This window comes from Lolium rigidum, chromosome 7, assembly GCF_022539505.1.
Source record: "Lolium rigidum isolate FL_2022 chromosome 7, APGP_CSIRO_Lrig_0.1, whole genome shotgun sequence".
Taxonomy (NCBI): Eukaryota; Viridiplantae; Streptophyta; class Magnoliopsida; order Poales; family Poaceae; genus Lolium; species Lolium rigidum.
In genome coordinates, this window is record NC_061514.1 from 90,903,270 (window position 1) to 90,920,198 (window position 16,929).

General features: G+C 45.0%; 1 protein-coding gene across 1 annotated transcript; it reads left to right on the forward strand.

Moving 5' to 3' along the window:
* Window positions 1–11,167: 11,167 nt before the first annotated feature.
* LOC124677851 (prolyl endopeptidase-like) lies at window positions 11,168–16,145 on the forward strand. Its single transcript, XM_047213800.1, has 10 exons — window positions 11,168–11,420; window positions 13,086–13,577; window positions 13,672–13,837; window positions 13,930–14,523; window positions 14,627–15,007; window positions 15,106–15,181; window positions 15,268–15,331; window positions 15,429–15,573; window positions 15,654–15,767; window positions 15,894–16,145. Exons 1-10 carry the CDS (start codon window positions 11,302–11,304, stop codon window positions 15,957–15,959), a joined length of 2,217 nt encoding a protein of 738 aa, XP_047069756.1. The 5' UTR covers window positions 11,168–11,301; the 3' UTR covers window positions 15,960–16,145.
* The last annotated feature ends 784 nt before the right edge of the window (window positions 16,146–16,929 follow it).

Consider the following 16,929-nt stretch of genomic DNA (forward strand, 5'->3'; position numbering starts at 1 on the left):
GTTCTCCCTCAATGCATACTTGCTTGGAGAATTATTTGCATGGTGTTCTCTGATACGTCGCAAACGTATCTATAATTTTTGATGTTCCATGCTTGTTTTACACTAATTACTATATGTTTTAAGGGACTAACCTATTAATAGTTGCAAAAGTGCACAAGTTCTTGGTTTCAACTTTGTTGTGCAGAAAATAGGCAAATATGGAAGGAAATAGCTCATTATGGTGAAATCTGGAATTTCCCGGAATCCGTCTCTGCTGCACACTTTTCAAAGATCGCTTCAAAACTTCATCAAAACAACGTCCGATGGAAAAGTCTTAAACTACAAAGTTGTAGAGAATTTCAAGCCGAACAATTTGGACATCTTATTCGTCCATAACGGACAACGGATGCATCCGGAAGAGCAGAATTAGTGCGGATGTTCATGCAGTCTCGGGACTCCGAAAGTTGGTGACGTATTTGACACAAACTCTTTCCATACCTGGATATTTCGGCCCAACCACAAGTTGTGAGGCTCATGAAGGACAGAGGGAGTCCTAGGAAGGTTCTAGAGGTGCCCAAGAACCCTTGGATCAAAGGGGCATCCATCCCATGGCCTAGATTGCATCTCCAACACTATATATTGATGGGAAACCCTATTTTTGGAGCCCCCCAAGCATTGTCACGAAAATCCTCCTCCTTGGCAGCAGCCAAGGAGGGGAAACACTCATCTACACCAGCACCAACTCAAGGAAGAAGAAGGCTAAGGGGCGGCGCTCCCCCATGATGCCGACGGCGGGGAAGGAGTCCCCCGCGCCGCCGCCCACGCCTCCGCCTCCCGGCGCTCCTCGCTGAGCCCTCCAACGTCTTCACCGCCATCTCCATCACCAACTCCTCATTGTATTCAGTGGTCCATCCTCTCACAAATTTCTGTACCGCCCTATGTAAACATGGTGTTTGATGCTATAAGTTATAATCCTATGATCTATGTTATGTTGCCATAGTTTATTTGTTCTTTGATTGATTGGTTGTTTCTCTTTGGTTCATTAGAGTTGTATGTTGATATGTTACTGTCCTTGGTGCCCATTATATTTGTGCGCGCATGGATCAAGCACCATAGGGTTGGTAGTACTTGTATACTAGAAGGGGGAAGTTCTGCCGGAGTGACAGAAACCTAAGGACGCGAACCGGATAGTTGCATGTATGGGAGTAAGAGGACCATTTACTTAAGGCTATGGTTGGGGAAACCTTAATGCTTGCTAGTATTTACGGATGTTTGCTAGCAAGCCAATCATATAGTACTTGTAATCCCGGAGGGAGATCATGTATATTTAGCCTCTCCTACATAGAAAGCTGCATCGAAGACATCGAACCCAAGATCTTCACTAATTGATCTTGGACAAAGCCACCACTATTACCACCGTCTTTCCACACTCATGGTACTGTTAGTTTAGTTTGTTTTATTGCTGCAACACTAACATTTATTCTGTGTATTTTATTATTCTGCAAAGTCACCTCTCATACCCGTTATCGCTCTAGTTTTATTTCCTAGATATTGCAAACGCTTAGTGTGCGAAGAGTTGTATCAGTGGTTGATAGAACTTGAGAGAATGTTTATCCTACCTTTAGCTCCTCGTTGGGTTCGACACTCTTACTTATCGAAAAGGCTACACACGATCCCCTATACTTGTGGGACATCAAGACCTTTTCTGGCGCCGTTGCCGGGGAGCCATAGCGTAGGTGAATATTTTCGTGTGCACTTGTTTGCTTTATCTCTAAGTAGTTTTACTTCCTGTACCTAGTTGTTCTCTATCTCTTGTACAGATAGGAAATGCGAATTACAAAAAAAATTTAGTTGTACTTCTTATATAAAAAAATAAAAAAATATTTTCAGAAAAGAAAAGTGATTGGAAAGATGAGTAATGGTGAAGTGGGGGTCGACCTTGAACACTTGTGTTCATGCCTGCGAAACCAAACCAATTCTTTCCATGGAAGCTTTTCATTAAAAACTTGTAAATAGTGTATATAGTGTATATAGTGTACATATCCCGCTGTAAATAGAATGTATAGATAACCCCTAGTTTGTTATGCAAGTTTGTCACTATGCTGCCTAGAAAACAGATTTCCTGTGCTCCACTGTAGAAAATTTTAAAAATCACCAGAACGTGATCTTGATCTGAAATTTCTTGAGTGCATAGTAGTGCTTGCTATCTAACTTTCGTTAGTTCTGACTTTTCTGATTTGAGGTACGTAGACAGATCTAATAATTCAATCTTTACGGAGTGATTCTGTTGAGACAGATTTTCTGTGCTGTGCTGCAAAAATTCGTGAAAAATCTCAGTATGGCATTTTGATCTGAATTTTTGTGTGTGCATGGACCTGAGGTTATGATCTGTCTTCCATTAATCATGAGTTTTTCGATTCGAGCTACGTAACTATCTCATTGAGTGACATCTTTACAGAGTGTTCAGTTTTAACAGATTTCTATTCTCTTTGTTTAAATATTGTACTTAGGATTCAAAAGTTTCCTTCGTTTTCGATGTACGATTGAAATAATAAGAAACCTCAGTATTACAGTGACTAAATATTGGATAGATTTTATAGAAATTAGGGATACTTGAACACTTGTAGATTTTATTTAATGAGTACTAACCTACTAATGAGTTTTGTGAAGCTTTATGTGGATGCAGTTTTTAAGTTCCAATCAATATGGTGATATGAGATGAGCAAGAGGATGCAAGAGCTCAAGCTTGGGGATGTGTAGATGGATCCCAAGAGAATATTCAAGAAGATGCAAATATCTAAGCTTGGGGATGCCCAAGGCATCCCCCTATTTATCAACCAACATGAGGTTGTCTCCTTCAAACTCAATATTACACATCCACATGTAAGCATTATATATAGTTGCTTTTATTATCTTTGGTTTTTTATCCTATTTAGTTTTATTAGGTTCTTTATTTGGTTCTTGTTTCTTTGTCATTTTCACTTATAATTGGAAAACAACAACAACAACAACAAAAAAGGGGGTTTGAGAGCTCCATCAAATAATCATGCCCATCTTAAATGGCTATAAAGAAAGAGCTTTATGGGAGACAACCCAATATGTTTATATTTCTGTTATTTACTGCTTTGTTGAGTCTTGGAAGTCATTACTACTGTAATGACCACTCCTTATCATGTTTGTTTTGTTTTTGTGCCAAGAATTGTCTCTAATGGTAAGAAAGTGGTATTTGGGGATTTGCAATCTTGTTTACTGTTTCTGGTTCGTCACGAGAAAAATCTCCAAAAATTACCAGAACGTAAGTTTGAGCTTCCAACTTACGAGCATCTTCCCGAGGTATTTATCTAACTTTCATTAGTTTAGAGTTTTTCGAGTTACGCAGAGTAACTATTTTTCAAAAATCAATTTTTACGAACTGTTCTGTTTTGACAGATTCTTGCACTGTTTTGCATTTGCATCTTTTTGTCCACCTTTTTGAGTTCTCTTGATCAAAGAACCTTATTGAAGTTGTGCTACAGTAGCTAATGCTTATTAAAATGCTTTTCATATGTCATACTGAACTTTGTAGATTTGATTAATATTATCATTGCACTAACGCTGCTAATGAGATTTGTGATGATTTTGTATGAAGGAAGTTTTCAGGTGTAGGAAAGAAGAATGATGAGATGAGATGAAGAATGGACAAAAGCTCAAGCTTGGGGATGCCCATGTCACCCCAAGCTATATTCAAGAAGTACAAGCGTCAAAGCTTGGGGATGCCCAAGGCATCCCCTTCTTCATCAATAAAAATATCAGGTCATGTTTATGTTCACTATATTTTTATTGCTTCATATACTATGTGTTATTCCTGGAACGTCTTTATTTTTTGTTGTGTATTTTTTTTCCAATAAAGTGGGCACCATCATACGATGTTTGTTTGGGAGAGAGACACGCTCCGTTTTAATTGTATGAACGCTCTAGTTTTCACTCTTATTGTTCAACGAGCGTTTTATTTTTGCTAGTACTGCGTTTAGCTCTGGTTTTTCACTCCTATTTTGTTCAGAGCTTGTTAGTATGCTTCAGTTATATATGGTTAGCTCTCTGATCTTTAATGAATATTATAAATGAGAGTTGTTTCAAATAAGTTGATTGGTGTTGGATACGAGTAAAAAGGTTTCATATTAATAGTGATGCAAATGGAAGATCTCCTCTGATGTTTCAATTGGGTTGAATTGATCATTTCGTTTAGACTTTTAATATCGCCATATGCTTTAATTAATAATTTTTGTCGCTATGCATGATTATGACCATTGTTGCTCTCTTAGTTGGTCGCTATCTTTGTTTTTGCTAGCCTTCATTCTGTACTGAGTATGATCTCTACTCGTGCATCCAACCACCAAAAACCAAAATATGCCAAAAGTGTCCGCCATACCTACCTATATGTGGTATTTCACCGCCACTCCAAGTAAATTTACATGTGCTACCTTTAAAACCTTCAAAATAATTCCTTGTTTTTGCAATACATAGCTCATGGGAAAGTAGCCTAAAAAAATATTGTGGTGAGGAATATGTCACTTATGTATCTTAGTTCTTATAAGCTGCTTGTTGTGTGGCAACCATGCTGACATGGGGACACCATCATCATATTTTTGATAAATATCATGTGAGTTACTATGCATGTCCGTCTTGTCTGAAGTAAAGGAGATAACCATGATAAAAGGTTAGAGTATGCATATTATTAGAGAAGAATATTGGGCCGCTAACCAAAGCCATGTTTACATGGTGGAAGTTTCAACATGGACATTAAAACCTCAAAAATCTCTTATGAGAAATTTATGTTGCCAAAAGCTTTAAGCTTAAAGAGGAGTCCATTTGTTTGTTGTCCATGTTGTCCCGGTATGGATGTCTAAGTTGACAATAATCAAAATCGAGAAATCCAATGCGAACTTTCTCCTTAGACCTTTGTACAGGTGGCATGGAGGTACCCCTTTGTGAAACTTGGTTGAAATATATGTAATGCGATGATAATCCATGGAAATCCGAGCTAATTAGGACAAGGTGCGGGCACTATTAGTATTCGATGCATGAGGCTTGCAACTTATAGGAAGTTTGATACATAACATATATTACTTATTGCTACCGTTGACACAATTGCCTCTCTTAAAATTTTATATCTCTATGTTTTCAAAATAAAAAGCTCTAGCACATGTTTAATCTCTGCTTCCCTCTGCGAAGGGTCATTCTTTTACTTTTATGTTGAGTCTTCATCTTCTAAGTTATATGCACCGTCTTATGAGAGCATAGTTTTCATTCTTAGTTCTATGTGCATGGTCCCAAAATTATTATTGATTGAATCATGAATGTGTTATTAATTATTCTTAAATTATTTTTATCTAGTCATCCTTTGAACTTTGAAGGTGCATGTCACCTAAAAAATTATTCTTTTTATCACTTACCTACTCGAGGACGAGCAGGAGTTAAGCTTGGGGATGTTGATACGTCGCAAACGTATCTATAATTTTTGATGTTCCATGCTTGTTTACACCAATTACTATATATTTTAAGGGACTAACCTATTAATAGTTGCAAAAATGCACAAGTTCTTGGTTTTAACTTTGTTGTGCAGGAAATAGGCAAATATGGAAGAAAATAGCTCATTATGGTGAAATCTGGAATTCCCGGAATCCGTCCCTGTTGCACACTTTTCAAAGATCGCTTCGAAACTCCATCAAAACGACGTCCAATGGAAAAGTCGTAAACTACAAAGTTGTAGAGAATTTCAAGCCGAACAATTTAGACATCTTATTCGTCCATAAGGGACAACGGATGCAACCGGCAGAGAAGAATTACTGCGGAGGTTCGTGCAGTCTCGGTACTCCGAAAGTTGGTGACGTATTTGACACAAACTCTTTCCATACCTGGATATTTCGGCCCAGCCACAAGTTGTAAGGCTCATAAAGAACAGAGTGGAGTCCTAGGAAGGTTCTAGAGGTGCCTAAGAGCCCTTGGATCAAAGGGGCATCCATCCCATGGCCTAGATTGCATCTCCAACACTATATATTGATGGGAAACTCTATTTTTGGAGGCCTCCAAGCATTGTCACGAAAATCCTCCTCCTTGGCAGCAGCCAAGGAGGGGGAAACACTCATCCACACCAGCACCAACTCAAGGAAGAAGAAGGCTAAGGGGCGGCGCTCCCCCATGATGCCGGCGGCGGGGAAGGAGTCCCCCGCGCAGCCGCCCACGCCTCCGCCTCCCGGCGCTCCTCGCTGAGCCCTCCAACGTCTTCACCGCCATCTCCATCAACAACTCCTCATTGTATTCAGTGGTCCATCCTCTCACAAATCTCTGTACCGCCCTATGTAAACATGGTGTTTGATGCTATAAGTTATAATCCTATGATCTATGTTATGTTGCCATAGTTTATTTGTTCTTTGATTGATTGGTTGTTTCTCTTTGGTTCATTAGAGTTGTATGTTGATATGTTACCGTCCTTGGTGCCCATTATATTTGTGCGTGCATGGATCAAGCACCATAGAGTTGGTAGTACTTGTATACTAGAAGGGGGAAGTTCTGCCGGAGTGACAGAAACCTAAGGACGCGAACCGGATAGTTGCATGTATGGGAGTAAGAGGACCATTTACTTAAGGCTATGGTTGGGGAAACCTTAATGCTTGCTAGTATTTACGGATGTTCGCTAGCAAGCCAATCATATAGTACTTGTAATCCCGGAGGGAGAGCATGTATATTTAGCCTCTCCTACATAGAAAGCTGCATCGAAGACATTGAACCCAAGATCTTCACTAATTGACCTTGGACAAAGCCACCACTATTACCACCGCCTTTCCACACTCATGGTTCTGTTAGTTTAGTTTGTTTTATTGCTGCAGCACTAACATTTATTCCGTGTATTTTATTGTTCTGCAAAGTCACCTATCATACCCGTTATCGCTCTAGTTTTATTTCCTAGATATTGCAAACACTTAGTGTCTATAGAGTTGTATTAGTGGTTGATAGAACTTGAGAGAATGTTTATCCTACCTTTAGCTCCTCGTTGGGTTCGACACTCTTACTTATCGAAAAGGCTACACACGATCCCCTATACTTGTGGGACATCATTCTCTTTTCAACAATCTATACCACATATGTTTATAGTAACAAATAGTACATGGTAGAAAAACACGAGCTGTCTGCTACTGTTATAAAATAAAGTCTAAAATAAACGAGCAAATGGTCGAGGTTCCGTGACACCATTTTGCACTTTTTTTTTTGTTCCATGACACAATTTTGTACTTTTTCGAATGCAACCAAAGATAGTTACCAAACCATAGACCTAAAAATACCAATGAAGGTTCCCCCATAATTTTAACTTGGGCCGCTATTGACATAGGCATGCCGAATAAGGCACCCGGATTGTCTGGCAAGGATATGAGGCCCACAAACCGAAGCTTTCAAGGTCCAGAAGCCCGGAGAATTTTGGATAAGGAATATAGAGTTGTATTAGGAATTATATAACGATATGGGAAAGACCCAACGCGCCTCCTCGCAGTTTGTAACTCATACGACACGAAATCCCTCGGCTCCCCCCTATATAAAGGGGAGCCAAGGGGAGAGAAATGATCGATTCATTGTCAACAAAACCACCGTAACTTTAGTCGAAACACCTTTGTCGGCTGAAACCTTCGAGATCTACTTGTCCTCTAATTCTTATGAAACCCAAGTCTATAATCTGTAGGCATTGACAAGTTAATACATTGTCTATTGACGCCGTCTGTGGGGATTGGAGGTTGCAAGATCGTGATTTCGATGGCATCGTCAACATCATCATCTACTGCAAGCAACGCGATTGTCAGAGGTAAACGAGTTCAACCTGATCTCGCCGATTTTGTTCCTCACCCTCCCGCCCGTTTGCATGCATATGCCGATCTGGAGGAGATGACGTTCGGGGGCTTCTGCTTCCTCGTCGGGAAAGAAGGATCGCATCGTCTTGCGGCACCGATTTTTTTTGGGACCGTCAGCGGTCGATTCCAATTTCTCGGGATCATCAGCATCATCCATCGAGTCAGGCAACGAGGATGTTTTGCCGCCACGCTTCACCAAGCCAGCCGACGGCGGGGCAATCACCGATCTGTTCGGAGACATGACTTTCGGGTCGTTCACGGATTCCGATCTGGAAAGCAACTCGGAAAGCTTCAACAACAATTTCAACAACCACGGCTTCACCAACTTCGACTTCATCGACACCTCTGCTAATAGTAGGGAGGTCTTCGCCGATCTATGCGATGGTGTCACCGACCCTAAGGATGATGAGAACACAACTGCAATATGTCACCAAGTCTATGCAATCGGTGGAACAAGTAGACAAGAGGATGAAGAGTCTGAGGCTTTTGATGATTTGGGCAATCCTTACATGGATCCCGCAGATCCCACGCAGGAAGCATGGGATAGAGCTCAGAAAGCCATGGATGGAACGAAGCCGGTGACCACTACAGCTACGCTGCAGGCATTGCAAGCTTATCAATATAAAATCGCTCGTTCTAAACGGGAGCTCTAAAAACAAATGGCGATACTTGATGAAAGAAGAGATGCAGCTGCTGCATCAAGTGAGCGCAGGGCCAACCTGAGTCGACAATCGAGAACTTCGGGAGATAGTCACAGGAACACCCGTTCAAAAGCAAGATATCGACTAGCAAACATGCCCGAGGCAGATCGGCAGAACTTGATCCAGAATCTCGACATGTCCTTTGTGTCAATAGATACGAGAGGGAACATCACCCCGAAAACCCTGGAGGCAGGGTATATGGCGACACACGCTTACATAATGGCATCCAAACCACCTCAAGAAGATTCCAGAGCGTCATTGTACCAGATGGCTATGGCAGGAGTCGGTACTATGGGGGCAGCAATAGTAGGAAGAGAAGTTGCGCCACAACCCGAAAGTGCTCCACGCAGAAATAGTCCAGGACAAAATAGTCATCGACCCACTACGGTGGCGGCGCGAGATCCCCCAAGAGATGGTGACGCGAGGAACACGGTGACCCAAGCTCGAGTCGATAGAGCACGAGAGGAGAGGAACCGTGAAACTAGAACACGAGAACGTCGGCACTCACCAGAAGTTAGTGATGAGGACTTGTGTGGACTCCTTTGCTTTACCCGACGTGTTCGCATAACTTGAGTGCCTTCTATATTCAAGTTGCCTGACAACTATAAAAAGTTCGACGGATTGCAAGATCCTGAGGATTGGCTAGTTGATTACTTAGAAATAGTGAAGTTGATGGGTGGAACCATATTTATTTTATAAGGGTTTTGTTAAACTCGTTTTATCAACTATTTTTGATTATATGGTTTATTGACTTACATTATACGCATACATATTCGATTAATTTTGTTTTCGTCTGAGTCCTTTCCGAGCCCGTGGTCTGGTATATCAGCATTAGAATCCGCAATGGATCATTCACTCCAAATCTATCAAGAAAAAATTGATACTTCTTCCGTCCAATAAAAAAGTATCTCAACTTTATCTAAATTTTGATGTATCTATACACTAAATCACGTCTAGATACATTCGACAAAGTTGAGAATCTTTTTTAAATGAGGGAAGTATATAATATTGTAATAGCATCCGGCCCACATTTTATAGTCACACCTTATTCACCTATTGTCCAGCAAAACATGTCGACCGAAGGAGGGTGATTAAGCAGATGGCTACAACCCATCTAGATTCTTCCTTCCCACCAAATCCATCCACATTCATCCTTCGAACGGAGCTAAAGTTTTGTGCATGAGGGCATCTTCAGCGGCGCGACGCAAGCGAATGCTGAGCGACCGTTTGTGTCCGCCGTGACCGAAAATGCGTCGTGCACCACCTCCAGCGGCGCGACGCAAAGTGACCGGGCCGTCCATGGAGACGCAATCCTGGCCCAAATATGCGCCAGGTTTGCGTCTGGCGGTCGCGGAAAATGTCCGCTCGGTCCTCGCATGGGCCCGCCTGGCAGCGGCACAACTGCTTCGTCTTCCGCGGCATTACTTCCGGGCGGCGCGCTGCAGTCTTTGCAGGGCCGCGTTAATGGCGTGCCTCGACTTCCGCGAGCGTGCGCAGCGTCGATGCGTCTTCTCCGCCAGTACTGGCACCGAGGCGTCGTTTCGGCAGTCTGCGGTCGCGTTAATGGCGATGCCTCGCGTGGCGCGCGGCCGTCGCCGACTCGGAGATATCTTGGTCCTCCGATGACCCTGATGCGCCGACACCGGAGGAGAAGGCGACCGAGCAGCGGGCCCTCGTCGAGTCTTTCGAGACGCTCAAGGACGAGGCCGCCAACGCGAGGGCCGGAGCGAGTGCTCGCAAGAGGACGCGGCGGCGCACCGAGCCATAGCGGCCGCGCGGGAGGCGCGGAGAAGCAGGCGACGAAGCGACGCAACGAGGGTGCCGGCCCGTCAGGAAGCAAGTAGTCTAGGCCTATAGATCTACTTTGTATAGTTTTTATGCATTTTTATGTACTACTTTCAATGTTTGTACTATGTTGCAATTCAAAAAAATGGGTCACCCCGGTGGGAGCACACCCAGACGCAAACGGACGAGCGGACAAAATATGTCCGCGGAGCGACGTAAACGGACGCTCGTGACCACTTTTGGGCGTCCGAAATCGCGACGCTGGACATGCCCTGAGATCCAAAAATGTGTAAATGCGAAGCCAGAAGGTAGAGCTGTTTGGTCAGAGGCGTGCCTCGCGCGTGACAGGCTGACAGCGACTAGCTGGTCCTCAGCCCATGGCAACATCCTTACATCTCCATGGCGACATCCAACCTCCATTTCTATCAACTCCCGCACGCTCTTCGCCGTAGGTGCCAGAAAATATCCCCTTTTATGTACTCCGAAAGTGCCGAAAAATCGATTCTTTTCCTGCCCACATACTCGTATAAGTGCGCAGCATAGCTGTCAGCCTGTCACGCAATCGAACTTCGCAGGAAACTTGGTTCTAGCACCCACTTATCGAAAATAACTTTATACTACTCTGTCCTAGGTAAGTGTTTTGTCTTAGTATTTATTTATGTTTGAATATAGTAGCAAGTTGCCGAACTTTTTTGCCTGTGGAGTGAGAAAAATGGTCGCCACGTGATCACATCCTGCACACACTCTCTTCCCTATGACTCTATCTGTTTATATATATATATAAATGTTCCTGAAACTATCTATTTATACTTGTGTCGTGCTGTGTGGTCATCGTGCATTCGTGCATAGGACTTCTTTGAGCTTCCGCTTGCGACAGTTCAGTTTCATTCAATACTAGCACCAACCCGCCAAGGCACCACCACCAAACCTAGGTCGCTGCATTTGCTTCACCAATCGCCATGGGCTCCCTCGCCGCCGCCGACGAGCCGCTGCCTCCGCTCGGGTACCCTCCGGCTCGCCGCGACGGCGACATTGTGGACGACTACCATGGAGTTCTCGTCCCGGACCCCTACAGATGGTGAGTGATTCGAATGTTTGCCGCCTGATTCTTCCGTTCTTCAGGGAATCTCGTATTAGCTTGCTCTCTTCTTCGATGAACACTACATAGTACATATGCATGCTCGTTTCCGCATGTATGTTTCCTACGGCCCAGGGAAATGTTAGTCCTTCCCTTCATTCTGCGTCTATGAGCTTTGCCAACTTGATACATGTAGACCGGACAGAAGCAGTCGATTGGCACATCTAAGATTCAGACTGTTTGACGTTTTCAGCTAAGGTATATCTAAAAATGCCGAAATTTGTGGAAAAAATGTATAGTTCGTTTTCATGAAAGGAGTACGGTTCTAGATCAAGGAACAGGCACTTGGTCAGCCATTTTAGCACACAAAGTACAGTTTCTGCTATACTAGAAGACGCAATATCCTTGGGTACTACAGTAATTGCACTTGCTGATTGCATTCACCACGCCGGAAGAGGATCACTGCTCCATTCATTCATTTCACTGTGGTTGCATTGCAGCAAATACACAGAGCTCGTGGCACGCATGCGCCCCCTGTATCTATCTGTAATCTGCACTGTACGCCACGTGCTTCTCTGGATTGTATGCAGTAGACTGAAGAACTGCCGACACCCGCACTTTTTAATCTACTACATAAGAACTCACACTTCTTACGCTTTTACACAGATTGTTTGTTAAGACTTAAGAACAATACTCATTCCTTCACAATTACCTTAACACCATAGTTTAAAAAACCGAACCGGTTGAAAAAACTAAACCGACAACCTCACACGAGTTTTTTTAATAGGGCAACGGTCCAAACAACAAAAAACTGAGAAAGAAAGATGCCACGGAAGGAATTTATTCCACAACCTTTACCTACGAATAAATAGCACCGCATAACACCCAATACCACATGGATTCACCATAATTGTTTTGTTACGTATTGAAATATGCTCTATATATACCTTTTATTGTCATTTTGGTCAGAAATGTTCTTACATTTTAATTATTAATAATGGTTTATCACCATCAAACCAGATGAACCGATGGTCCAACTAGCGAAACGGTGAACCAGTCGCCTCACCGATTTAGTCATCAGTCCGGTTTTTAAAACTATGTCCGACACCCTGCGATATGGCTTTAGTCAAGTTAAAATTTACAAAGTTTGACCAAACATAAAAACTATTACTCCCTCCTTCCATTTTAGATATTCTAGAATGGACTAGAGACAAAAAAAAAAGAGTAAACCTACATAGTAAAACACAACTAAATACATGCATTTATGAAAAAAAAAGATCTTACATTAGTGAACTGATAAAGTACCAATATCTTCAATATAAAAACAATATTATTAAAATTATCATGAAATATCTTTTCATACTATGTGAATTTTGCAACCCCTCTGCTCTGATCCAAATTACTTATCACAAGTTACCTACACCAGATTTTTGTCAATATTTTGCGTAAATCTATGACAAGTAATTTGGGTTGGAAGGAGTATTATAATTTATAAATACTGATATTTTTTTATATAGAGTAGTTAGTACACACTGTAATTAAAAAACAGAGGAAGTGATAGTTTCCTTCCTAGATAGAGGCATAGAGCCAATGATATTTGTAGCGATGGCGGCACGTTGTGTAAATTCCGTGAGTGACGCACATGTTGCCGTTGTGTACGTGCAGGATGGAGGACCTTGAGTCGGAGGAGGTGAAGGAGTTCGTCCGCGCGCAGGCGGCCGTGTCCGACGCCGTGCTGGCCACCTGCGACCACCGCGGCCGCCTGCGCGGGCAGCTGACGGCGCTGCTGGACCACCCGCGCCACCGCGCCCCCTTCAAGCGCGCCGGCAGCTACTTCTACTTCCACAACCCGGGCCTCCTCCCCCATGCCGCCCTCTACGTCCAGCACGGGCTGGGCGGCGACCCCGACGTGCTGCTGGACCCGAGCGCGCTCAGCGACGACGCCACGGTGTCCCTGTCCATGGTCGGCGTCAGCGACGACGCCGAGCACCTGGCCTACGGCACCAGCGCCAGCGGCAGCGACTGGGTGACCATCAGGGTCATGCGCGTCCGCGACAGGCGCCTCCTGCCCGACACCCTCTCCTGGGTGAAGTTCTCGCGCGTCGCTTGGACGCGCGACGGGGAGGGGTTCTTCTACTCGCGGTTCCCAACTCCAAAGTAAGTTGCTGCAGATTGTAGTACAAGTGTGATCAAAATGGAGGAGTATCTTGTGCTTCATTCTTCGTGTGGCGTTGCTGGTTTTGGTGTGCAGGGACGACGACGGCGCGTCGGATTCTGGGATCAGGACCGATGTTAACCTCAACCACGAGGTCTACTACCATCTCCTCGGAACCGAGCAGTCTGACGACGTGCTGTGCTGGAAAGACCCTGAACATCCAAAGTACATATACACCCCTGAAGTTACAGAGGACGGCAAGGTACATTAGACACTGAACTTAACGTTGACTGAAGCAGAGAATCAGAGATATTCCTTTTGTGACTGATGATATCTTTTGCTACTCTGCTGCAGTACGTGCTTCTGTCAGTCGCAGAAACTTCAGAGCCGGTGAACAAGCTCTACTACTGCGACCTCTCATCCCTGCCGCACGGCCTACCAGGCCTCAACCGAACCCACGAAATGCTTCCCTTCGTGAAGCTCGTCGACGAATTCGAGGCCTACTACGGAGTCATCGCCAACGACGGCACCCGGTTCACCATCCTCACGAACAAAGACGCTCAAAGATATAAATTGTCGCGGGTCGACGTCGATGACCCGCAGTCGTGGTTCGACGTCTTGCCCGAAGACGACAAGGCCGTGCTAGAGTCGGCCTGCGCCGTGCATGGGGACAAGCTCCTGGTGAACTACCTGTCGGACGTCAAGTATGTGCTGCAGATGAGAAGTTTGGGCACCGGGGAGTTGTTACATGACATTCCGATCGACATCGGCAGCGTCAACGGGATCTCCGGCAGGCGCGCCGACTCCGAGGTGTTCGTCGAGTTCGCGAGCTTCCTTACTCCGGGGATCGTCTACCGGTGTGATCTGAGCAGTGGGGCTCCTGAGATGAGCATCTACAGAGAAATCTCGGTTCCAGGCTTCGATCGCACGGAGTTCGAAGCGAAGCAGGTACATTCGCTTAGCTGAATGAAAATATATGATTCCAGGTGTATTTGCAGTTCAGTTAAACTTGCTTGTTTGCAGTTCAGTTAAACTTGCTTGGTTTTTCCAGGTGTTCTACCCGAGCAAGGACGGCACCAAGATCCCGATGTTCGTGGTGTCCAGGAAGGGCATCGACCTCGACGGGTCGCACCCGGCGCTGCTCTTCGGCTACGGCGGGTTCGGCATGAGCGTGACGCCGCAGTTCAGCGCCGCCCGCGTCGTCCTCATGCGGAACCTCGGCTTCGTGGCCTGCATCGCCAACATCCGGGGCGGCGGGGAGTACGGCGAAGGCTGGCACAAGGCCGGCTCGCTCGCCAACAAGCAGAACTGCTTCGACGACTTCGTCGCCGCCGGCGAGTTCCTCGTGTCCGCGGGCTACACGATCCCGAGCCGGCTCTGCGTCGAGGGTGGCAGCAACGGGGGGCTCCTGGTGGCCGCCTGCATCAACCAGGTTAGTTTTGTTGGTCTGTTCCACGTTGTTGCATTGCAGCAACAAAAAAAAAATTGGTCGATCGCTTATGCTGCAGAATGATTGTTTTGCTGTTGCAGCGACCTGATCTTTTCGGGTGTGCTCTTGCTCACGTCGGTGTCATGGACATGCTCCGGTTCCACAAGTTCACCATCGGTTTGTTGTTTTGCCTGTCTCGTCCTGAAGATCACGTCATGTCTGTTCCCCTGTTCAAGTTCTCATCGTATGAAAACTGTATCCAGGTCGTGCGTGGACTTGTGATTTCGGCTGCTCTGAGAAAGAGGAAGAATTTCAGTGGCTGATCAAGTATGGGACTGTTTACTTAACCTGACGAAACACACGGTCTCTCGCTTCTGTTGTTTCTGTAGTTCTCACAAATTACTTCCAATGTCCGCCAATGCAGGTACTCCCCGCTGCACAACGTGAGACGGCCGTGGGAGAAGTGTGCCGCCGGCGACCATCACCGCCACCAGTACCCTCCCACCATGCTGCTGACGGCGGACCACGACGATCGCGTCGTGCCGTCGCACACTCTGAAATTCCTCGCGGTACGCACAGCCTCCTGTTTCCTTGAGATCGACCGTTTTCCGTATCACGGACTGACGATCTGCTCGGTTTCATCCGTCAGACGATGCAACACGTGCTGTGCAGGAGCGTGGAGCAGAGCCCGCAGACGAACCCGATCGTCGCCCGGATCGACCGCAAGAGCGGCCACGGCTGCGGCCGCTCCACGCAGAAAATCGTACGTACAAGCTTACTGATTAGCACCGAAACAATCTTCTTCTTCTCCACACATTCTCTCGCCTTGATTTTGTTTTGTGCCTGATGAGTCGCTCTCTGCTGCATATATTTGTTCTGTGGATGGCAGATCGACGAGGCTGCGGATCGTTACGCGTTCGCGGCAAAGATGATGGGTGTCTCTTGGATCGATTGAGCTGGATCTCTGCGCATAGCTGATAATTGCAGCTACACGATTGTAACTGCAATTAACTATTGCAATTCGAACTCTAATTCTATGAGGCATTACTCGATCCGTCTATATAGAGTACAAATTGGCAACTGAGGAGGGGGTGTAGGTGGGTGACTAAGTTCAGTCTTATATTGCTAGTTGGGAGAAATTTAAAGTGGTTCATAAAGGCAGCGCTTCTCGCTGTACTAAGAGGAGATGTTCACGCGTGCTTCTCCTCCTTTGCCACTCACATAGCCACGTGCATTGCACGTGTTGCATGAATAAGTACGAGTTAGAAACGGCTTTGGCAGAAGATTATTATTTTTGCTCGGTGCACCGAGTGGACGTGTACGTGTCAACACGCTTGGGCATGCTTGATACCTACCTGACTTTCGATAGTCACAGAGAAAATGAGACATACCAGATCTAGATTCTAGACCTCCCCACTCTTTCTATCTTTCTCTCTCATGCGCGATCAAAGTTTTTTTATGCATCACTCTCTAGGCATTTTGATACCAACAACTACATGTCCGACCGTTCATGAGGGCAGGCCTCCGAAACACCAATCGTTGAGATCCTGCAACAGGAGATGGGTGATAAGTAACTAAGTTTAGTCTCATATTGCTAGTTGGGAGAAAGTTGCAACTAGTACCAACTCCATTGCAGATCTGCTGGATGTGCTTAGTTTGATGGATCTATGTGCATATTTGATAACTGCATCTACACGATTGTAACTGCAATTAGCTATTGCAATTCGAACTCTAATTCCATGAGGCATTACTCAACAGTCCTATACAATATAAGTAACTAAGTTTAGTCTCATATTGCTAGCTGGGAGAAAGTTGAAGTAGTTCATAAGGGTTGCTCTTCTCACTCCGCTAAGTGAGGGAGAAAGAGGAGATGTTCACCCGTGCTTTTCCTCATCCACCGCTTGCCGCCCCACGTGCATCATGTG